General features: G+C 37.5%; 1 protein-coding gene across 1 annotated transcript in view; it reads left to right on the plus strand.

Annotated features, from left to right (window-relative positions):
* Window positions 1-20,023, plus strand: part of SMYD3 (SET and MYND domain containing 3) — a 379,752-nt gene that overhangs the window by 32,168 nt on the left and 327,561 nt on the right. Inside the window, exons 2-3 of the mRNA XM_054629904.2 lie at window positions 12,322-12,385; window positions 18,977-19,084. Coding sequence (XP_054485879.2) covers window positions 12,322-12,385; window positions 18,977-19,084 — 172 coding nt within the window. The remainder of the gene's footprint in view (window positions 1-12,321; window positions 12,386-18,976; window positions 19,085-20,023) is intronic.

The following is a 20,023-nucleotide window of genomic DNA, read 5'->3' on the forward strand; positions in this document are numbered from 1 at the left end:
GCACCAGCCTTTCCCATGTGCACAAGTCACTTGTGTGCACTGGCAGAGGTGTGTTGAAGGGGGCAGGTGCCCAAGGTGGTGAGGAGCCTCTTGTGACTTTCACTGTGTTATTGCAGGAGTGGTAATGGATGTTCAGAAAGCGTGATGAGTTAGTGTGTAACACTTTCAGGAGATACAGGAGGAAATAACAGTTATGAGATGAAAAGTCACAAGAGGAGTAAACTGCCAATAGAGGTAGTATTTGTGTGGATAAGAATATATTCATGTATCTGCATGCACTTAAAAAACTGTTTATTTTGCTATCTTGATGAAAGTGAAATTTTTATAAAACAGTGTGGTTGCAGTGGATCGTTTCTTCCCGCAAGCTTTTTCAGCTCATTGATTTGAGGCATGGTTGACTTTAGAAATTACCAGAGGCTCATTTTTCTCCAACATATACCGTAGGCATTTATTTTATTCTGCAAAGCAGAGCATTGCTTGTGATTATTTAACTTTTACTGATACCTATAAGCCATATCAGCACTGACATACATTAACAAAATCCCCAGCTCTCTCCCAGCAATTGCCTAGCACAATAAACCTTCGCTGTCTTCCTTTGCAAATAAGGAATAACATATTTCTCATTTTCCTGTACTGTGCTCTGCAGAGTCTCATTCCATGGCTGTTGAACCGAAACAAATAATCTGATTTCACTCATGACCCATTGCTAAAGCTACGGTATAATGATTAAAGGCTCATATTTCTTGGCCATGGAGAAAATGAAATTTAACTGAAGACTTATAATGATGTAAAAGTAGTACCTTCTGGAACATAAACCCCAATTTTAACTAGGTAATTGTGCAAAATCCATGGCCAATCCGTATCAATTTGTGATTTTCCTTATTAGTTTAAACCTCCTTGCTCTGTCTATGCCCATTTGAAGCTTCTTCAATACCAGTGGCAATTTTTGAAATAGAAAAGTGTGTACTGATGTATTGTCATTGGAACAAATCAGCAGGAAGGTAAACTGCAATCTCTTAGCTTATGACAGATATTATGGCTTGGCAGCTCCTGTTCTTTTAACATTTGCTATGGAATGTTCTAAGAGAAACATGAGAACTGGTAGCTAAGTGTGGGGAAGCATGCTGTGTGTTGAAATTGCTGTGACTTAATTAAGAAATAGTTTTTAAAAATTAAAATATTAAAATAATAGCTTCAGATTTTTAAAATCACTTGGTTGTTTCTCATGTTGATGCAACATCATTATTCTATTGCCTGATAAAATGAGCTGGAAATGCCTTTCACTGAAAAATACATGGGAATTTTTAATAAAAAGTCAAGATGAAACAAAAGTAGTTGAAGTTTTATCTTCATTTCTACAGTTCCACAAGAATTTATGAAAACTTATTTGCAAGTATTATCTGTGCTTTATCTGTGTAAAATAGTTTCTGGGAGACACTAAATGATTTTGACATTTCCTAGTTTGAATAGGTCTCTTTTGTGAAGGTATTGACTTTAGTTAGAAATGTAGCAATACTTATTTCAGAACCAGTTAGTGAGAGAGAGCTGCCATTTACAGGCATGCCTGAGCATTTGCATATCTTCAAGCACATCAGTTACTGAGATGGAAATTTTCAGGATTACTCCTGGGGTTTGATGCCTTCCTGGTCAAACTCTCAATTCTTCAGCAGGAAAAATTGTACTAAAGCTAGTGATAGCAAGGGGCTCCAAAATACATTTTGGAATTGGGCTGGTTTCTTTAAAAAGACCTTTTTGCTGGAAATGGGCAAATTTTAAAACTTGGAAGAATGTATAGGTTTTGGTTACTGAAAGTTTCTCTAGAATAGGTGGGAAGTAGATTTAGGCAAATTAAGACTAGGGCTCACAGCTGTTAAATTATAATTCCTTTTTTTTCTCAAAATATATGGGTGTCACTATAGCTAGAGGCATTTCTTTTGACTATGTTTTTGTTTCTCTACTGAAAAAAAAAGAAGGGAAACTAAACTTGGATAATTGCTTTCTGAAACTGAAGAAACATCTATTATGCTTTTAGCCATTGGATGTCACCAGAGTACAGAGAGTATTAGATGATGTGGAACTGATTTATGGCTTCCCTAGCTGTTTATTTTAGACTGGGAAGGCTCCAGCCTTGGAGAGGCTTTCTCAAATCAGTAGTCACAGCATCTTGACCAGTTTCATCATGTCTCTGACTCTCTTAAATTCAGAGTCTTGAGCATGAAATAGGTTCAGTACCATGTCCTGCCTCTATCGGGGCATTGACAAGAGTGAAGCAGGAGAGGAAGCAAACAAGAGGTGAAGAAATATCACCACACAATTCAGCTTTGGTATTTCCCTGCCTGTTACAGTGGCACAATTGGCAGAGGCCTTGAAAACCTCTTGTGTCCCCACTGCACACATAGTGCTGGGATTGCTAATTAGCTCACGTACGCCATTTGCTCCCTGCTCTTGGGTCGTGGTGCCCTGCCAGGTTGGGTGGCTTGGCCTCTGCTCTGTCTGGGGGCCTTTTGGGCAGCCCTGGGCACTGCCAGGGCTTTGCTGTAAACACTGAACCTGCAGTGGCTCAGCTGAGTCTGGGGACCTCTGCAGGAGTTTCAGTACAAACACGTTAACTAAAGCACAGGAGACCCTTACAAAGACCTTGGAGAAACACATGAGGCTCCAGTGAGTCTTTATGGACTTTATGCTTTGAGATGTGAAAGGTTTAGTGCTTATGTTTTTTAACACTAAGATTTCTTCTAGCTGATTATATATCCAGGTCCATTATAAATGGACTTTAGGGCATTTTAGTTGTAAAGCTTAACTTTAAGTTTTAGCTATTATATGGACAGTCCTGGTTGAAGGTCTTGCTTTCCATCAGTAATAGTGCAATGCAGGTCTGTGAAAATAAAAATTTTGTTTTAACTACCTTATAGGAGTCAATAGTAAAAAAAAACCTAAAATATATATATATATATTTATATGTTCTGTATTTTCTGAATAATTTCTATGTAGCATTGCTGTTCCTATGCTAATATGAAATACCTTAATTCTTACTGGTGAACATTTTCAGAATTAAGCATTAGTGTGGGAACTATGGAATCTACCTTTCAGTGACACATAAAGGAGGGACACAGAAGGGGAGACATCCCTTCTGTATTGACATCCAGAATCTGTTGGAGAAATAAGTGAGAGATGTGACTTAGGAGGTTTTATTCAAGCACTTGATAGGAAGAAGCTTTGTAAAATGTTTTCAGATCAATGCTTGGAAGTGCCACTCTGATGTGATATGAAAATTGCTGTAAGGAGTATAAAGTGAAAAAGGATTTGAGGCTGGTGGGGAAAAAATAAGACTTCTTGGAGATAAAAAAACAATGCCTTTGTAATCTATAAGAGGAGAAAGACATTCTGAAATGGGAAAGGTGTTGAAATAGAGTAAATTAGAGGAAAAATATGAACAGTGACAAGCAAACCAAAATGCCTGCAAAGCTGGAGATAATGAAATGACAGGCATAAAATACAGAAGATTTGAAGGAAAAATATGATGGAATGTGTCAGTTAAGGGTAATTTAAAAGACTGTGGATCCAGCTAAACTGAAAGAGAACTGGTTAGGCAGCTATTTGTAAATTTAGTACAGGTGTTTATTGATTTGCTAAAAGTGATCTTTTTTCAGGTTTCCCCAGTGTCTCACAGTTGAGTAGAATAGGTTTTGAGATAAACAGTGGTACTCTCAGGAATAGTCTGCATTTCTAGGAGGTGAGGATGGACTCAATATGAGAAGTGCCTTTGTCTGAGGGAAACTTATGTGCATTTAAAGTGCATCCCCAGAGAAACAGGTACAGCAGAAAACCATCCTGCACTAGAGGGCTGGATTGAAGTGGGAAGCAGAATTACAGATGTCAGGAATATTTTCATGTTCTTATAATGCAAAAGTCTTCATTGGGATTTTATGAGTTCATGACAAGACCATTTCGGATGTCTTGTGAAACATCACAATATCAGATTGCACCTGAGCTGGAAGCAAGCTGTGTCTCTGCTCTTTCTGCTATTTGATAGGAGCACATTTTTCCTGCATTTTCCTCTCATTTTCTACCTTTGCAGGTTCTTCAGCTTATAAGTAAGCAGAACTGACTATTCTGTTCCAGTCACCTATATTTGAATCTTAATTTGGATGTGATCTGACCAAGGGCTAAGCAGATTGAAAATGAAGAGTTCACTTGATGTATATCCTTTCCCAATTCTAAATCTACAGGGCAAAAAGCACTGGTATTTATTTTGAGCCTATCTGTGTTACTATGTCTGTCAAAGATTTTTGCCTGAAATATTTTACTTTTTCGTTCGTCACTTTCAAAATATGTTCCATGGGGAATGAAAGATCCTTTGGGCATAGGTGTTCACATTTGGAAAAAGAAAAGCAAGTGAATAAGAATTGCAGGATCTCTAAAAAATGTTTATGCCAAAAATATACATGCGGTCAAGAAAGGAAAGGAGCTGAAAAAAGCTCATGAAGATATTCTTCTCTGAGAGGGTCAGAGGGGTTTGTATTTCATTGAAAATTATACATGCATATGATCCCAGAGGTAATAGGAGCAGGAAGTAAATGTTTACATCAGTATGATATTTTAGAGCAACAGCTTTGTTTTGGTGGAACAATGACCTATGGGTTGAAGAAAAAACTACTTAGATATACATCAGATTAATGACAAAATTAATCATTTTTATAGGGAGAAGTGAAAGATGGGATGTTTTATTATACTTAGCTTCATTGGATTTTAACCACATGTTCCATAAATGAGCATTTAAAAATTGCATGTAGCTTTTTTCCCAGGTTACTAAGTTATAGATATGACCTTTTCATATTTTGAAATATAATCTTAGTCTTGCACAGTATTTGGCTTTCTTCTTTGATTGAAATCCCAAGGTGGAATGAATGTACTGTGTGACTGAAAATAATCTGTTTAAGCCTGAAATTGCTGGAGGGAGGCGTGTTGGCATGCCCACTGCAGGGAAGCCCTGGAGATGGCCTTGATTTGAGGGCAGCTGTGTGAAAGCAGCTTTGCAGGGCAAGGAGGTGCCACTGACAGTTTGTAGGAGTTACCTGATGCTCTTGGAGCCACCTTCTGCTGTGATGCTGTTTCAGTGCTCTCAGTGGGGGACAGCTGTGAATTTTGCTGGGGGAATAATTACAGTGTTTTCACACAGCCACTGATTTCAGTTGTGATGGTGTTTGTTTTATTCATCGTGAACGTTGATAAAGTGTGTGTGTGTTTGTACATATACTGTGTGTGTACTTCTATAAATGCAAATATATTCCAAAGCCAGTCTTGTCTTCTAGGATAAAAACCTCCTTGTTTTGGGATATGCTGAGAGCTTCTGAATGAGTTTTAGGGTCTTGTACTACTGAAATTCCTTCTAATGTAAATATTTTTGGTTTTAGTTGAGAGATTTTTTGGTGTTTTCATGTAGCATGAGAGGTAAATGTTGAATGGAAAAGTAGAATTCAAAGTTAAGATTAAATTTCATGCCAATTTGAGAGTCATATGTTTTGTTATTTCTTTTTATAAGTTCCTTCACTAATTTTATTGGAAAGCACATCTGAAGCATTTCACCATTTACCAACTTAGTGGAGAAGGGTATAATTCTGTTCTAGGTTGTATCAAGTAATATACTAAGTACTACATTTTAGTGTCTTTCTCTTAAAAAAAATCAATGTGTTTTTTTTTTGTTTGTTTGTTTGTTTTTTTCAGTTTAACCATGGGAGTGACATCTTTGTGGCTCTAGATAACTTTTCAATTTCAGCAAGGAATGTCTCACCATTCTTTTTCAAAATAGTGCAAAGAGGTTTTGAAAAATCAATGCTTTCTTATCTAAATTTGGCAATAATTCAATCACTGGGTGAATACAAGGACCAGTTTCTATACAGAAGGAAATGAAATCTAGTACTTGTTTTTTTTTCTTCTTTTTTTCTTTTCCCCAGCTTTGACTTTGGCTCCTGCAACCTCCAAAAGAAAAAAAAAACCCAACTAAAATTCCAATGAAGATTGTCAGGAAGGGTTATATTGCAATGAAGAAGTGACTATAGACCCTTACAATTTTTGTTTAGAATATGTTTTTCGGTTTGCAGACCAGATATTCTTCAGAAGAAAAAATAAGGTGCAGAAAAGAATGATGGGAGATATACCTACTACACAAAACCAGAGAAAAAATAAGATCCAGAAGCCCTTGTCAGCTAAAGTTTTGTGACCCATACATCTGTGGAGTATGAATTTTATAACCAAATACAGACAGTACATATGTAAAAAAATATTTGTAAGTTCTGAACAGAACTGACACCTATTCTAAGCAGAAGGATTATCTTTCTCCTCATCCACTGAATTCTGATTTTTCCTTGTAGAATATATGCAGAAATGTTTCAGAGTGTTACATGGATGTCTGGGTATAACAAGAATTACAGAAAATAACAGCAAGTGGGCATTCAGGGTTACAAGTAAGACTTCAGTAACCAAGATTTAAGTTATGGGCAGTCATTCTGAGTGCCAAATTTTTGTTCCTGCTAGTAAGTAGTGTCCTTTAGAGTGCAAATTGTCTTAACTAACCTTTCATCAACAGGTTGGTTGTTCATGTGTTCTCTTTTATGTGGACAATGCAATACCACTTCTGTAGAAGGTTCAGGTATGAAATAGATGATAATTTTATTTGGAAGTAAAGTAGGTGTGTTTTCCTTATATAAAAGGTCTTAGTTGTCACTTGAATAATGACTCTGATCACTGATGGCTAGCTGTAGTGGCTGCCTTTTAACTCTAATTCTACCTCCCAGAATGCTATTTCCCAGTGCTGCTCTTAGGTTAAAAAATATTAATTTGTACACCTAACACAATGAAGTGTGCATGTGGAGAATATGTGAGATTTTTTCCACTACTTTTAGGAGTAGGGAATTCAAAGGCTTCTTACCTGGTGTACTCTTGTTTGCCCAGATCCAGTGAGGGACCTGAGAGCAGCGTACAGCAGAACCTTAGGGCAGAAAAGCCTGGCAGCCTTATTTCAGAGGCAGTGGGCCATGGGACTTGTAGAAGACATCTTCTCTGCCAGCTCATCAGAGACTGCAGAGCAGGTCTGGGGTCCTGGCAAGGGAGAGCCATGAGCCTGCCAGGCCGAGCCAAAACACCCAGGGCACCAGAAGGGGCTGGGAACCCTGCTGTGGGCACAGCTCACTGGCTGCAGAGGTGTTGCTTGCCCAGGGCTTGGATTTGGGTTGTTGCAGACACATATGCCCTGGGTTGTGCTGCCTGGTCCTCAGCTCTGTTCGTCCTTGTCCCCATCTTCCCCAGAGTGCCTGCTGCCCATGTGAGTCAGCAGTGCAGTAGCAGCTGGGGGCCAACTGTGTTGCTACACCTCATTATTGGGAGAGAGTTGTGGAGAGAAAGCTGTAATTCCATTTAACATAACCCCTGTGCTCTCAAATCTACCAAATGTAAGATGGCTGTTGGCTCTTCACAACTTTATTTTTATTATTAGAAGACAGAAGCGTATTAGTTAAAATGATGAATGACTTCTTTGCTTGCTGTAGGTATTGATTGCTTTCATTTTGTGACAGGTCTGAAATGCACATACTTGAGAAAATCCAAGTAGACTTTATGCACTTGACAGGCTTGACTGAATTGCAAAGGTCTGAGAATTTGTTCCGGAAATTAGTTCAGTTTGACATGCATTGGAAAGAGCTCTCTTTTCATTCATGTATACAGGGCAGGATTATTAACTGAAAAACAATATCAACAACAAAAATGCAGGAGAGGATTTGTGTGAGATAGTCCTGTCTTCCTGCAAGATGTGGCAGAAGTGTGAATAAACTATGTGGAAAGGCATGTTGAATGCAATCTTTTAATCAGTTCTGTTATATCTGATACTTATCTTGTGAGTAAGGCTGAAAGTCAAGTGCCTGCAATCAGCAGAGAAGTGTAGATGCATTGCCATTATAAATTAAGTAGTCTAATTGTATTTGGTTGACTTTGTTTTGGTATTTGAAATTTATTAGGCCATTTCCTGGCACACAGAAAATATTATGTGATGTTTTTAGAAATGCACATGTAGCAGGTGTGGCTCTGATAGGACCTGTTAGTCCAGGCAAACCTTTGTTAACCTCTTCAACTTCTTCTTAAGATTTTAATCATGTGTTAAAAAAAGGGGAAAAAAAATCTGAGGAAGATGTGCCCACTCGGGCAATTCCAGTTGAGCTGTCTTACTTGTTTTTCCCCTTTCTCATAAGTTTTCTTTTGTTTCCTGTCCATATCAACCTCCTGGAAATTTTCTAGCCACCTCTGCATTTGGTGTTGCTCTTTTGCCTTCTCAGTACACATTGGAAGAGCTAATTCTACGAACAGTGTTTGTAGACCATAATGATGACAAGATTTAGCAATAACCAAATTCCTTGGAGGCAAGATTCTTAACTTGACTATAAGGCTATGTTAGAGGTCAACTGGCAACCCCTGCTTACTTGTGGGTTTTGGTTTTTGTTGTTTTTGGTTTTGGCTCTTTGTTTTAGTACAAAGATGCTCACTTTTGCTTGTTGTTTCATAAGGGGTTGTGGTCATTTGCAAAAACTTGTTTATACTGTGCTGGAAAATTAATAATTTATTTTTGATTGCTGCATCTTTCCTTTTTTTGTTGCAGCAGAAACTTTTTTAAAGATTAAAGCATAACTGAATCCATTATATCAAATTTCATGCATTTTCTCATCCATTAAATTAGTGACATTAGGTGAGATGCGGTAGGTACCTTGTAAGGGACCTGATACTATCTCCAGGTGAAGTTTACAGGTAATAAGAAATGCATGGGAGTATCTGACAGTGACTTTCAAATTCATTTAATAAAGCCTATGACATCAGTAAAATATTGAGAAGGACAGAAATATACCAGGGAAATTGTCTTACTTCTTAAATGTTCTAAAATACATAAATCCTCTATATATGAATACATGAATCTGCCTGTAAAGGATTTAAGAGTTAGAGCTTTAGATCATGCTGTTTTACACTTAGTATGCCATGTGGCATGATCCAGAGATGTTATAAATACAAAGGAATTTTTTTTTTGGTCCAGGAAGGGAAAGAAGGATTGGAAAAGAAAGCAATGATTTCAGTAGCAGCTTTACCATTCAGCTCTCTGACAGGCATTCTACATCTACTTGTCATTCAAAGAAATCTCAAAGATTAATGGATAATTCATTCATTAAATGGCACCAGAAGGGAGTTGCCTTATTCAAATAATCTCACTGAAGTGTCAGTTTGACAAAAATTCCAGTTTTGAGTGGTGCTTAGATTTTTGTGTATGTGTTTGTTACTGCAGCATCATTAACCCTTGGGGACAAGGGATACAAAGGAAATATTAACGTAAGGTATTGAAGCTTCCGAGGTTGCTGAGGGAATTTGGTGCTTTGTGCCAACACATCTGCTAGTTGTGTTACAAAAGAAAGATGGAATATGTGTTGGTGACTTGACACTAATGATTTCAGTAAATCCTGGCATTCCTTGGGAAATTCCCAAGGGATGTACCAAGGCCAGGTATCCTTGCAGGTGTATTAAGGTTATTGCATCCAGCCTTCTCATGGAAGAATGTGAAAACTGTAGGAAGGACTTGTCTGGTTGTTGTGGGTATTGGTTCATTTAAATTCAGCAGCCAGAAAGTTATAATCACTCTGCTTTGGAAATCTGCATCTTACCTGTTGCTGCTGGGACTGTGTGGTACTTCAGTGTGTTTGGGACTAAAATTGCACATGCTCTGTTTTCAAACTCTGAACTGATTATTGTGTTTTGGTGAATAACATGTAGAACAAAGTCTGCCCTCAAAGTGTTTTTGCTTGAGCTTCTAATCTAAATTGAGAAATAGATCCTCCTCTACCAGAATGTGGTTAAGGTTGTGTCATTGCTCAACCTTGAAGATGAAGCAGCTCTCCCCAGCTGGCAAAATGAAGATTTCACACTTGTTTCTAACTCTAAATCATCCTCAGGCATTGCACCTTAAAATCAAAAACCTATTGTACATGTACAAGATTTTAGATTCTGTTTATAGAAATCCAACAGTTGCTAGTTTTTTCTGTCTCAAGGGCTGGCTTTTCAGGTAGGAAGATAAAGAATGCTGTAGGAAAATACCTAAATATTTATTATATTTAGGTATATACTACTTATATCTAAAATGTTTATAAATTACTTTTGTCCTGGTAGTTAGTATGAATATCTACAAAATATTGTGTGACAAAATAGGGATTTTTATGCAGTACAAATGAAAATATTTTTACTTGATTATAATGGACTGTTCATAATGCTCTTCTTAATCTTTGACCAATGCAGCTGTCTAAACTCCCCAAATCCTTATAAGAGTCCTAAGGTAATGCACCAGCTCTTACTTTTAATAATTCAAACATAGTAAAACTTTGATATATTGGCAAAATACCTTTCTCACTTGTGGGACCTGAGGGAAAGAGGAGGTTGGGTTTTGCTAGAGGATGGATGCATTTCTGGTGTCCTCCTACTTTTCAGTTTTGGCATCACAGCTGAAATAAGTGGGCTACGTTGTTTATCCAGAAGTTCTAGATTGAAGTTTGTGGGCATGTTGGTTCTGTCTGGTTTGCGTGTGGCCTTTGGATAGGTAGTGTTCTACCTTTTTGAAGTCACCCAGAGAAATTAAGATTTGGGAGCAACTGAGTGGTGTAAGTGAAAGAAGGTCATGTTGTAAAGCAGTTGGTCTGGGAGTCTGACTGTGTGATGTACAGTCTCTAGATGGCTGGCAACAGCAGAGGAGTTTTCTTTTGGTGACAGCAGAGACAGCAAATTACATCTTTTCATTGCATCAGATGGGCGTGCAAGTGAAAAGAGCACATCTGGTGCTGATGTGCAGACACCAGGAATCTTGCAAAGTCAAGTCCTTAATCTGATCACTTAAACTTGCCCCTTCAGTTTGAAATGGGCTGTTACAGATAGTTATTTTCCAATTAAATTGGAAAGGTGAATTAATCTATATAATAAAATTTGAGGCAGCTAAATGTAAAACACTATAGCAACCTAAAGATACCATTACTAAAATTACTTTTAGAAGGGGACAGTGGCACGATTGAACCCTCTTTCCTTGCCTTGTAGAAGGATGGAGAAGGGGGTACTAAGGAATAACTCCTGGTGATAATTTGTTGGGTGTAAATGAGCCGTGTTCAGCCCTGTGCAGCTCACAAGGGAATAGTGGCACTGAGTGAGGTACCTGTGCTTCTTCACTAAGATCAGAGGGGTGGCCAGGAGGAAGTCTGAGGGGAAAGTAGTAAGGGAAGAGTTGTGCTGTCCACAGAGCCCAGATAATTGTTGTGTCTGTAATGTAAATTGCCCACCTTTGGTTTTAACAACAACAAAAAACCCATAGAGTTTTCCCAGCCTAGTTAATGACCATAACTCACATAAGCAGCCTTGCATGTTAAGAAATGAGAATGAACACTTTGCAATGTTACTAGAATAATGCATCATGTTCAGTATCTTCTACAGGAAAATGATAGGGAAGGGAAGCCTCAAATTCTGTTTCATTTCTACTCACCCAAAGTAAATATCTTTACTTATACATTTAGGGTACAAGATTTGGTCCATGTGTGCTTTCACATTAAATGCTTACTGACTGTCTAAAAAGGTACAGAACTTCAGTGATATTTTCTTAAGTTATATGGATAAATTAAGATAGTATCAGAAAACACTGCTACAGCCAGGAGGTGCTTTTAACCTTTAGATTGTAATGTATAGGGGCTGGTAGTTCTCCTTCTAGTTTTTATTGGATTTTTATACTTCCCCCATGAATTTTTATTTTGTTTTCATTGTCCACTGATCAGAAGTGTTTTCTTAAAATAGAAATTTCTGCTGACATGTCAACTTTGGACTGTGTTATAAAGATAAAATTTGATGTCACAGCCACAGGTTCACAGCAAGGTCTTGTTTAAGACAGATAGTGATGCTTGCTTAAGACAGGGCTCAGATAGTAAATAGATTAGCTAGCTGTATTCCACAGCTCTAATTATGATGTTATCTACAAAATCAAACTCCTCAGGGTTACAGCTATGACAAAATCTACATTTCATAATTTTCCTGTTGGTCCAAAATGGCCTCAGAGATGCTAAATGACACAAGTAAAGGGTTATGACTATAGCTTTGAATATAACTATGTACAATTTCTTCTTGCATTGCAGTGCATTTTAGACTATTCTTGTTTTAAGGATATTTTTTGTGACTTGGAATATTTGGAAATTGCTGGTTAGGTAAGAAGGAAAAATACAAAACTTGATCTGTATGTATAACTCTTTTTCTTTCCTTTTTTTTTCGAAACAGGAATGAAAATCTGCACAGATGCTCTCAGTGCAAGGTTGCTAAATACTGTGGTACAACTTGTCAGGTAAGATAAAAATAACAGCTATAAAGGGTTTAAGAAAATAGGCATTTGAAGACTTTTTTTACAGTCTCCATAAGTTTTGCATGTTGTCATACCTCCACACTGTAATTTATTTGTAGTTTTGGACAGAGTGGCTAAAAATGCTGGCTTGTTTTATTTGAGTATTTTTAAAGCCACAAATGTGAGATTCTGGTAAGTACAAAAGAGAAAAATAAGTTGAAATGTGTGGTGTTTGACTGTACTTGGTGAGAGGGGAAGAAATAATTTGTAAGCTTGTCTGTAGAATGGAAGCTCTAACTCAATTTTCCAGTAAAACAATTTGTATTTCAGGAGTACTTTTTGTGATGATAAATTCTATATTCCAGTTTTTTAAGAGGAAATGAGGGTCAAGAATCTGTTGAGAAGAGAAGGCTTTAAGGAAAACTGCATCTCTGAGGAGATTTCCAAGAAGTAAAGTGGTCCGTGGCAGAAGGACAAGGGACAGCAGGCTTAAGTTGAAAAACCAGAGGTTCACATGGGATACAAGGAAAAACTCTTGACAGCCAAGAGATGGGACAGGCTAGCCAGGGTGTTTGTGTGATCTCTGTGTTTGAGGGTTGGGAGACCCTGCTGGTTAAAGCCCTGAGCTGGGTCTGACCGCAGAACTGACCCTGCTTCAGCCTGAGGTAACCTGTAATCCTATCCTATGAAGGTGAAAAATTCTCCAAGGCCTAAAATCTCAACTGTTATATTTGACTTGATGTAGAGGATTGCCTTATAGACCTTATAGAACACTTGAAGTTTTAAATAGTGTTGCACTGTAATTTTTTTTTTTTTTAAGTTAAGTCTTTGACATTCCAACAATCATGGAATGAAAGCATCATAGAATGGTTAATGTTGGAAGGGACCTTAGAGATCATCTAGTTCCACGGGCAAACACTTTCCACGAGATCAGGTTGCTTAAAACATTGCTCAAAGCGTGCCATCCAACCTGGCATCAAACACTTCCAGGGATGGAGCATCCACAGCTTCTTTGGACAACCTGTTCCAGTGCCTCACTACCCTCACAGTAAAGAAGTCCTTCCTAATGTCTAAGCTAGGTATACTCTCAGTTTGAAGCCATCTCCTTTTGTCCTATCACGACATGCCCTTGTAAGCAGTCCCTCTCCAGCTCTTTTGTAGGCCCCCCTGTTCAGGTACTGGCAGGCTGCTGCAAGGTCTCTGTCTGTCTACATAGGAGAGGTGGTCCAGGGTCATTGTAGCCCTCCTCTGGACTTGCTCCATGTTCTTCTTGGTTGGGGTCCCCAGAGCTGGAGGCAGGACTCCAGGTGGGGTCTCACCAGAGTGGAGCAGAGGGGCAGAATCCTTTTCCCTGCTTTGGATGCAGCCCAGGACACGTTTGGCTCTCTGGGCTGTGAGTGCCCATCGCTGGGTCACGTTGAGCTTCTTGTCAACAACACCCCCAAGTCTTTCACCTCAGGGCTGATCTTGTCATGTATCATGTGCTTCTGTAAGCAATTCTGCTTTAATATAATCTGTAGTGTTCTCAAGATCCCACAAATCCCTCCTTTTAGGGATTAAAACATATGGGGAGGGAGAAGAGGAAGAGGTGTCATTTTGATTCTTCGTACGGCAAATGTGTGCAATGTACATTAGGTGCTTACTGTAGCATCAGTAATAATGCCACAGGTAGATTTATTATGGGAGATCATAAGGAAAACATGGCCATTAAGACTATAAAAGACCAAAGTATTTGCCAGGTAAAACATCTTCTAAGAGAGTCATTGGTAAAGCTTCTGTTGGCAGGTCTCTAATGTGAAATGAGACTGTGGGCACTCACCAGCAATCTGACTGCAAAAGCAAATGTGCAAAGTGTAATGCAGTAACAAATTAGGTGTAGAGGCAATGGGAGTAGGAATTGGAGCTTCCTCTTTGAGAAGCACAACTGTCTGAACATTCTTCAAGGATTCATAAGGGATAGCCTGAAGCCATCTTGAGTGTCTTGTGCTTCCAGCTCTGGGGTTTGCATGCTTGAAGCCATCCATAGTTGTAGGTAGGGATTTCAGTGAGACAGGCTACTGCTGCTTAAAGTAATCTGCACTTAACACACTGTGTACTGACAGTTACATAATTTTTTGAACTGTTTATGTAAATAAATTAACATTGAATTAATGCATGTAATATCCTGTGATATTAGGTAGTGATAGAGAATAACAGGAAAAAAGAAGTTATTTTTTAGTCAAAGCAGTGAATTTCTTGGGATTGATGGCTTGAAGCAGGTGATACAGATAAAACTGAGACCAGCCAGATTTCTTTGCTCTTGAAAACTGTCTTTTGATTCATATTTGTTCTAATGAGCCAGCTAAACCATTTGTGCTTCTCTGGTTTTATAGCAGCTGTTAGGAAAGCTAAACCAAATGCTTTGTGCCCTACTTAGCCTCTATAGCTTAAGTGCAATTCATTATTGTGTGCACTTCTAATTGAACTAATTGGTCAACAAATAAACAGCAGGGTATTGATGAAACTGCATTTTGCACATTTAAAAAATGAATATTGGCAAAACAGGACTATTTTAGTTTTATAAATACAGATAACTTGGAAGTGCAAATTATGCAGTTGAATTTGCAGTTCACACTTAGTTGCAGAATGATTTAATTATTTTTGAACATGTGATACTGCAACTCAAAACACTTAGGCTTAATAACTGTAATTTTTCTGGAGTTTTGTAATTTATAGATTATATGAAAACAGAATTAATACAAAAACCCCTGAATTTAAGAAGTTTAATTCAATAGGTGTATGGGTCTAGAATAATGGTGGATTTTGTGAAAGAAACTTCAATGTAAATACGACAGTGGATTTATATTTCAGATATAAAAAACCAAAAGGAACAGTTTTTTTAAGCTGCAAATATCTTGTAAAAATCTTCATTTGCTTTAAAATGTCAAGTGGTACAAAAAACTATCTTCAGACTAACCTTAAGGAGAAGAAACAGTCTTTGGAAATATCTCTTTTTTTTGTAACTTGCAGTGATAACTATTATCTTTTAAGGGAATATGTATGCAGAGCCAGTAGTCCTGAAAAAAAATCTATAAACAAATCAGAATATCCATTTTTTAAAAAATCTCCATAATGTCTGTTTTAAAGATCATGAGTGAGTTGTTCCAAATTAAAAAAATTCCCATTATTTTTCCTTTTCAGGCCAGCTGAAGCAAGCTGTTTTAATTTATTTTAAAATATATTAGAAATGCGAAACTGGAATTTATCACAAGAGATCCTTTGGGCTGACCTTTTGCAACTGAATTCTGACTTCAGGATCAAGTACCTATAGATTTTTTGCTTTTAATTTTTTTTTCACTCAGACCTAATTGGTTTTTGCCCCTGTTTGACATTTCCCTGTTGCAGTCCCTTTCCCACTGGTTGATGCCTAATTTCATAAGCTGCCTTCCTTAAAGCAATGTTATGTTGGCTGGGTGTGCCTCCAAAGGTAGGGTTATCACATCTGCTGCTCCTCATAATCACTGTTGTGATCACCCCTGACAATGTTTATTAATGTAGTATATCTCATGGATTGGGGACCAATGATATAGATGATAATCCCTGAGAAGTGGAAGAGTAATTTCAGGCAGAATTCAGAATGTGATATTATCAAACATTATTGAAACAATGTAATAAAATTAAAATATCATAATTGAAAAAAGACATTTTGTGAAAATTCACAGTCCTTTGGAAATTACAGATTATTTGCTTTTAACAGATCAAAACCTTCCAATGGAAAAATATCTTTTTTTTTTTTTATTAATAAGCTCTAGCCTTTAACAGCTTTTTGTTAGCACATTAATCTGCAGAAAGCATTCTTTTTTTGTGATCTTGCATGGAAGACAAGGGAAACCTTTGTTTCATCAACATTGCTTTAGGAACTTTTGTAGATTCAGGCTCCAAAGGGAGACAGCAATACCATATGTCTGTGAAAGAATTGGGTGTGCATTGGCAAAATTGCTCTGCTGCAAATATGCAAGACATTGCAGGCATTTGTGAGGGGTCTTTGCCCGTGACCTGAGCCAGCAGGGGGTGAGGCTGGCTTGTGCAGGGAGGTGTTGGAGTTGGTCTGGCGCTGGTTCAGTGGGCAGACTCTCAATCTGCCACCAGTGAAGAGCTCTGTGCTGCACCATCTCGGTAGCCATGTGGGTGCTGACCATTTTCCCTTGGGTGAAGCCTGAGGATTTGCACTTGGGATGCATTGAGATTGAAGGAGAGACAATGCTTTGGGAGGAGATAAACAGAAAGATATTCTTTCCAAGCTTCCAAGTGTAGTGAAACCTTGAGCAGGAGGGTTTTGTATTAGCCCTGTACTGTTCACTTGCCTTTCTTTGCCTCCTTCTATTAGTGTTCATTTCTAACAGGAGAAAAAGGAATCTTTGCAAAATTGGAAGACCTTCCCTGGCATGGAGGAGAAGGGTCATACAGGTGGCTGTGTCCCTGCACTACAGTGTTTATACTCATGCTGGATATAGGATATAAAACCTTGACTGAAAGCCAGGATACACAGAATTAAGAAAACTCTTCCACCAGGAAGTGTGATACTAACATAAGTCCAACCAATAAATATTTTTAGAGACTGACTTTAAATTAGGTCTCTCCAGGGTCACAAATCTTTGTTTTCATATTGTCCTGTAATTTGTATCTATGTTGTATGGATAGTAAGAAGAAATATTGTTGAATTTCATTATATTTAATGCATTTGGAGCTTTCCTCTCTCTCCCTTTCCATTTGGGAATAAGTGACTGGCAATCCCTGTTCTATTCTAGCTCCTTCTGCAGAGCAATCAGAATGATTCCTTTTTAGCATCAGTTTTGGCCAGAGTGCATTTTCACTAAAGGCATGTGTTTAAACTATTCTTACCACGTGGGAAGAGGCAAAGAAACATGGCATATGATGCTATGTGGTCCAGAATATTTCATCTCATTAGAGCTATATTGGTTGGGTAAGTTATTAATCATTTTGATGTTAAACCTCTAGCATGTTTAAAATTCTGTGCAACATTTATGTTGCAGAGGAAAAAATTTGACAGTAAAGGCTTACTCCTAGGACATTTTTAGTTTAAGTTGGATGAAAATGCCAATATAATTATATTACACAGAACGATGTCTGGACATTTACAAGCATGACTTTGTTTTTTCTAGACAAGGATAATTCTATTCAGCACTAAATACTTAACTTTTATTTGCCAGACACCATGTGACACTAACTGTATTTGGATTAATGCCTTCTTGGTGTCATTTTTTTCTCCTTGTAGAGTTATGGGTAAAAGAAATGAAATCACAAATCTCTCATGTATCTGAAAGAAATAAAAAGTTCCATTTATTTATTACACATAAGCCACAGGGGAAAAAAATCCTGAATTAAATTTAATAAATGCTACTGATGCTGAAGCCTAGTTACCTGAAACAATTCCCTCATTTATGCAGCTTAGGAAAAAATTGTGTGAGTGCCTTTGGAATCTTTATAACTCACATGTCAGCGTCTCCAGGTCTGATGTGCCCTTACACATAGCTCTGCCATTTTATCTTTATTTTAAATTGCTGAACATGTACCTAACATTAGACAATCATTTTCTCTGTGGCACTCACCTAACAGGAACTGGTTTTCTGGGTTCATGTTTTTTTTTTCCTTTACTGCATATTTGTGAGAAAATGTCACCTTCAGAAGCCCTTGGTTCTGAGTACTTGTCATTGTAGCAAATTTTCATTGTGCCCTGTTCTTTTAATTTGCTGTTAATGCTATTTGAAACAGCTGTCTGGCTTCAAACATGAATTTTGAATATACAAATAAAATGTGTAAATATGTAGTATGTTAGATTTTTGTATATTATAAACAGAATTTTCTGCTTATAGAGACAGAAGACAGGGGAAAAATGTGATCAGAAATTTTCTTCCAAAATATTTCTTTAGCTGAAGACTCATTCTTGCTGCTTTTCTGCACTAATCTTGGGGCAACAATGAATGGTAGAGAAAAAAAGAGACATAGTACAATGTTTCCTTTATCTTATCATCCTGCCTCTTCCCTGCTATGGAAGTGCTAGTCTGTCTCTGCTATTCTAATCAAAGTGGCCTGCGAAACAAAATTTCAGGTTTGGTTAATAAATGTAACTAAAATATTGTTGGTTCTGTCTTCTGTTTTGGTATCCTGGTCTGAACTGTGAAAAATATCACTACCAATCCTCCCAGCTGTGGGCATTGATATCTCATCAGATCAGGGATATTTGGGGACAGTTTTTGCAGCAATGAAAACTTGACCATTGCATTAGGGGAGCTGCATTTAGTGCAGTGAATGTACTCTGAAGGCCTCTGTAGTCCTGATTGCTGAGTGAACGTGTGCCTAGGGTTTTGTGTGTATTAGTTAGCATCCTTTCTAGTGCTCTCCAGTCTTGTGAAGTGCCACAACAAATGAGAATTAGTGCATATTGTTTTGAGCATCTTTGTGTGCATATTTAACTATAGATAACTATATATATATGTAAAATATGTGTGTACTTATAAAAAAAGTAGGATACGGTTTATGTAAAATAAAATGCACCTGATTTTCTTTTTCTTCCTTTATAAAATATCCTGATAGAAAGAAGCTTGGCTGGACCACAAGCAGGAATGCAAGTGTCTTAAGAGCATCAAGCCCAATTTTCCTCCAGACTCTGTCAGACTTGCTGGAAGGATTGTTTTTAAACTAGTAAGTGATGTTCTTTTAGATTGATTCAGTGCAGCAAATTCTGGTAAATACTTTCTCACTCTACATTTTTAATGCAATTATGGACTACAAGGCTGAAGTGACTGAGAGTGCTGAAAAAAATTAGACTGCAAATTGCATTACAAGTTTACTGATTAATTTGCAGAAATGCTGAAAGGATTAAGAGATTCCAAAACAGACATGACTAAGCTCAAGGGACATGTTTATTGACTTTCTTTTCCTATGGCTATGTGGTGGCATTCTTAGCTTATTCCTGCCTGGAAGCAAAACATAGGGAGACACTGTTTTCCCTTCAATACTACTGAAGTTATTGGTGCTTTTCTGTTAAACTAATGGAAGTCTCATAAAGTGTTGTTTGAATGAATGGTTAAGGCAGAAGCACTGGTAGCTAGCCCTTTCTTTAGATGGCACAATGCCATGCTTTCCATGCTGGATTCTCTTAATCTCAATTACCTTTTTTAATGTTTTTCTAAATTCTCTTAGAAGTCCTGGGTGTTTGACATTCCCACAGTTTGATTACTTTATATGGCCTAAATTTTCTGATAGTTTAAGCAGCTTATAAATGTGTGGGATTGTAAATCAAAAGGGATTTGCTCATTTTTTTGCTGAACCTGCTATGATGCTGTGTGTGTTGGATAAATGGGCAGGCCTTTGTTGTGATCTGAGGTGATAAAATATGATTTCACACTTATTTTATACATTGTTGCAAAGAGTTTGTGCATGATAATTTTTAAAAGGCAAATATGTACCTAGCAATACTGTGCATTAATTAGACTCACATGAACTCTGAAACTACAAACCCATAATCTGATTTCAATTATGCTCTAAAAGGCTAAAGTAAGTTACTAAAGGTAAGCTGTCAAAGTGTTAAAAAATCAAAATGAGTAGAAGGTCATATAACAACAAAGAAATTTAGTTTTT

Source organism: Agelaius phoeniceus, chromosome 3, assembly GCF_051311805.1.
Source record: "Agelaius phoeniceus isolate bAgePho1 chromosome 3, bAgePho1.hap1, whole genome shotgun sequence".
Lineage (NCBI taxonomy): Eukaryota > Metazoa > Chordata > Aves > Passeriformes > Icteridae > Agelaius > Agelaius phoeniceus.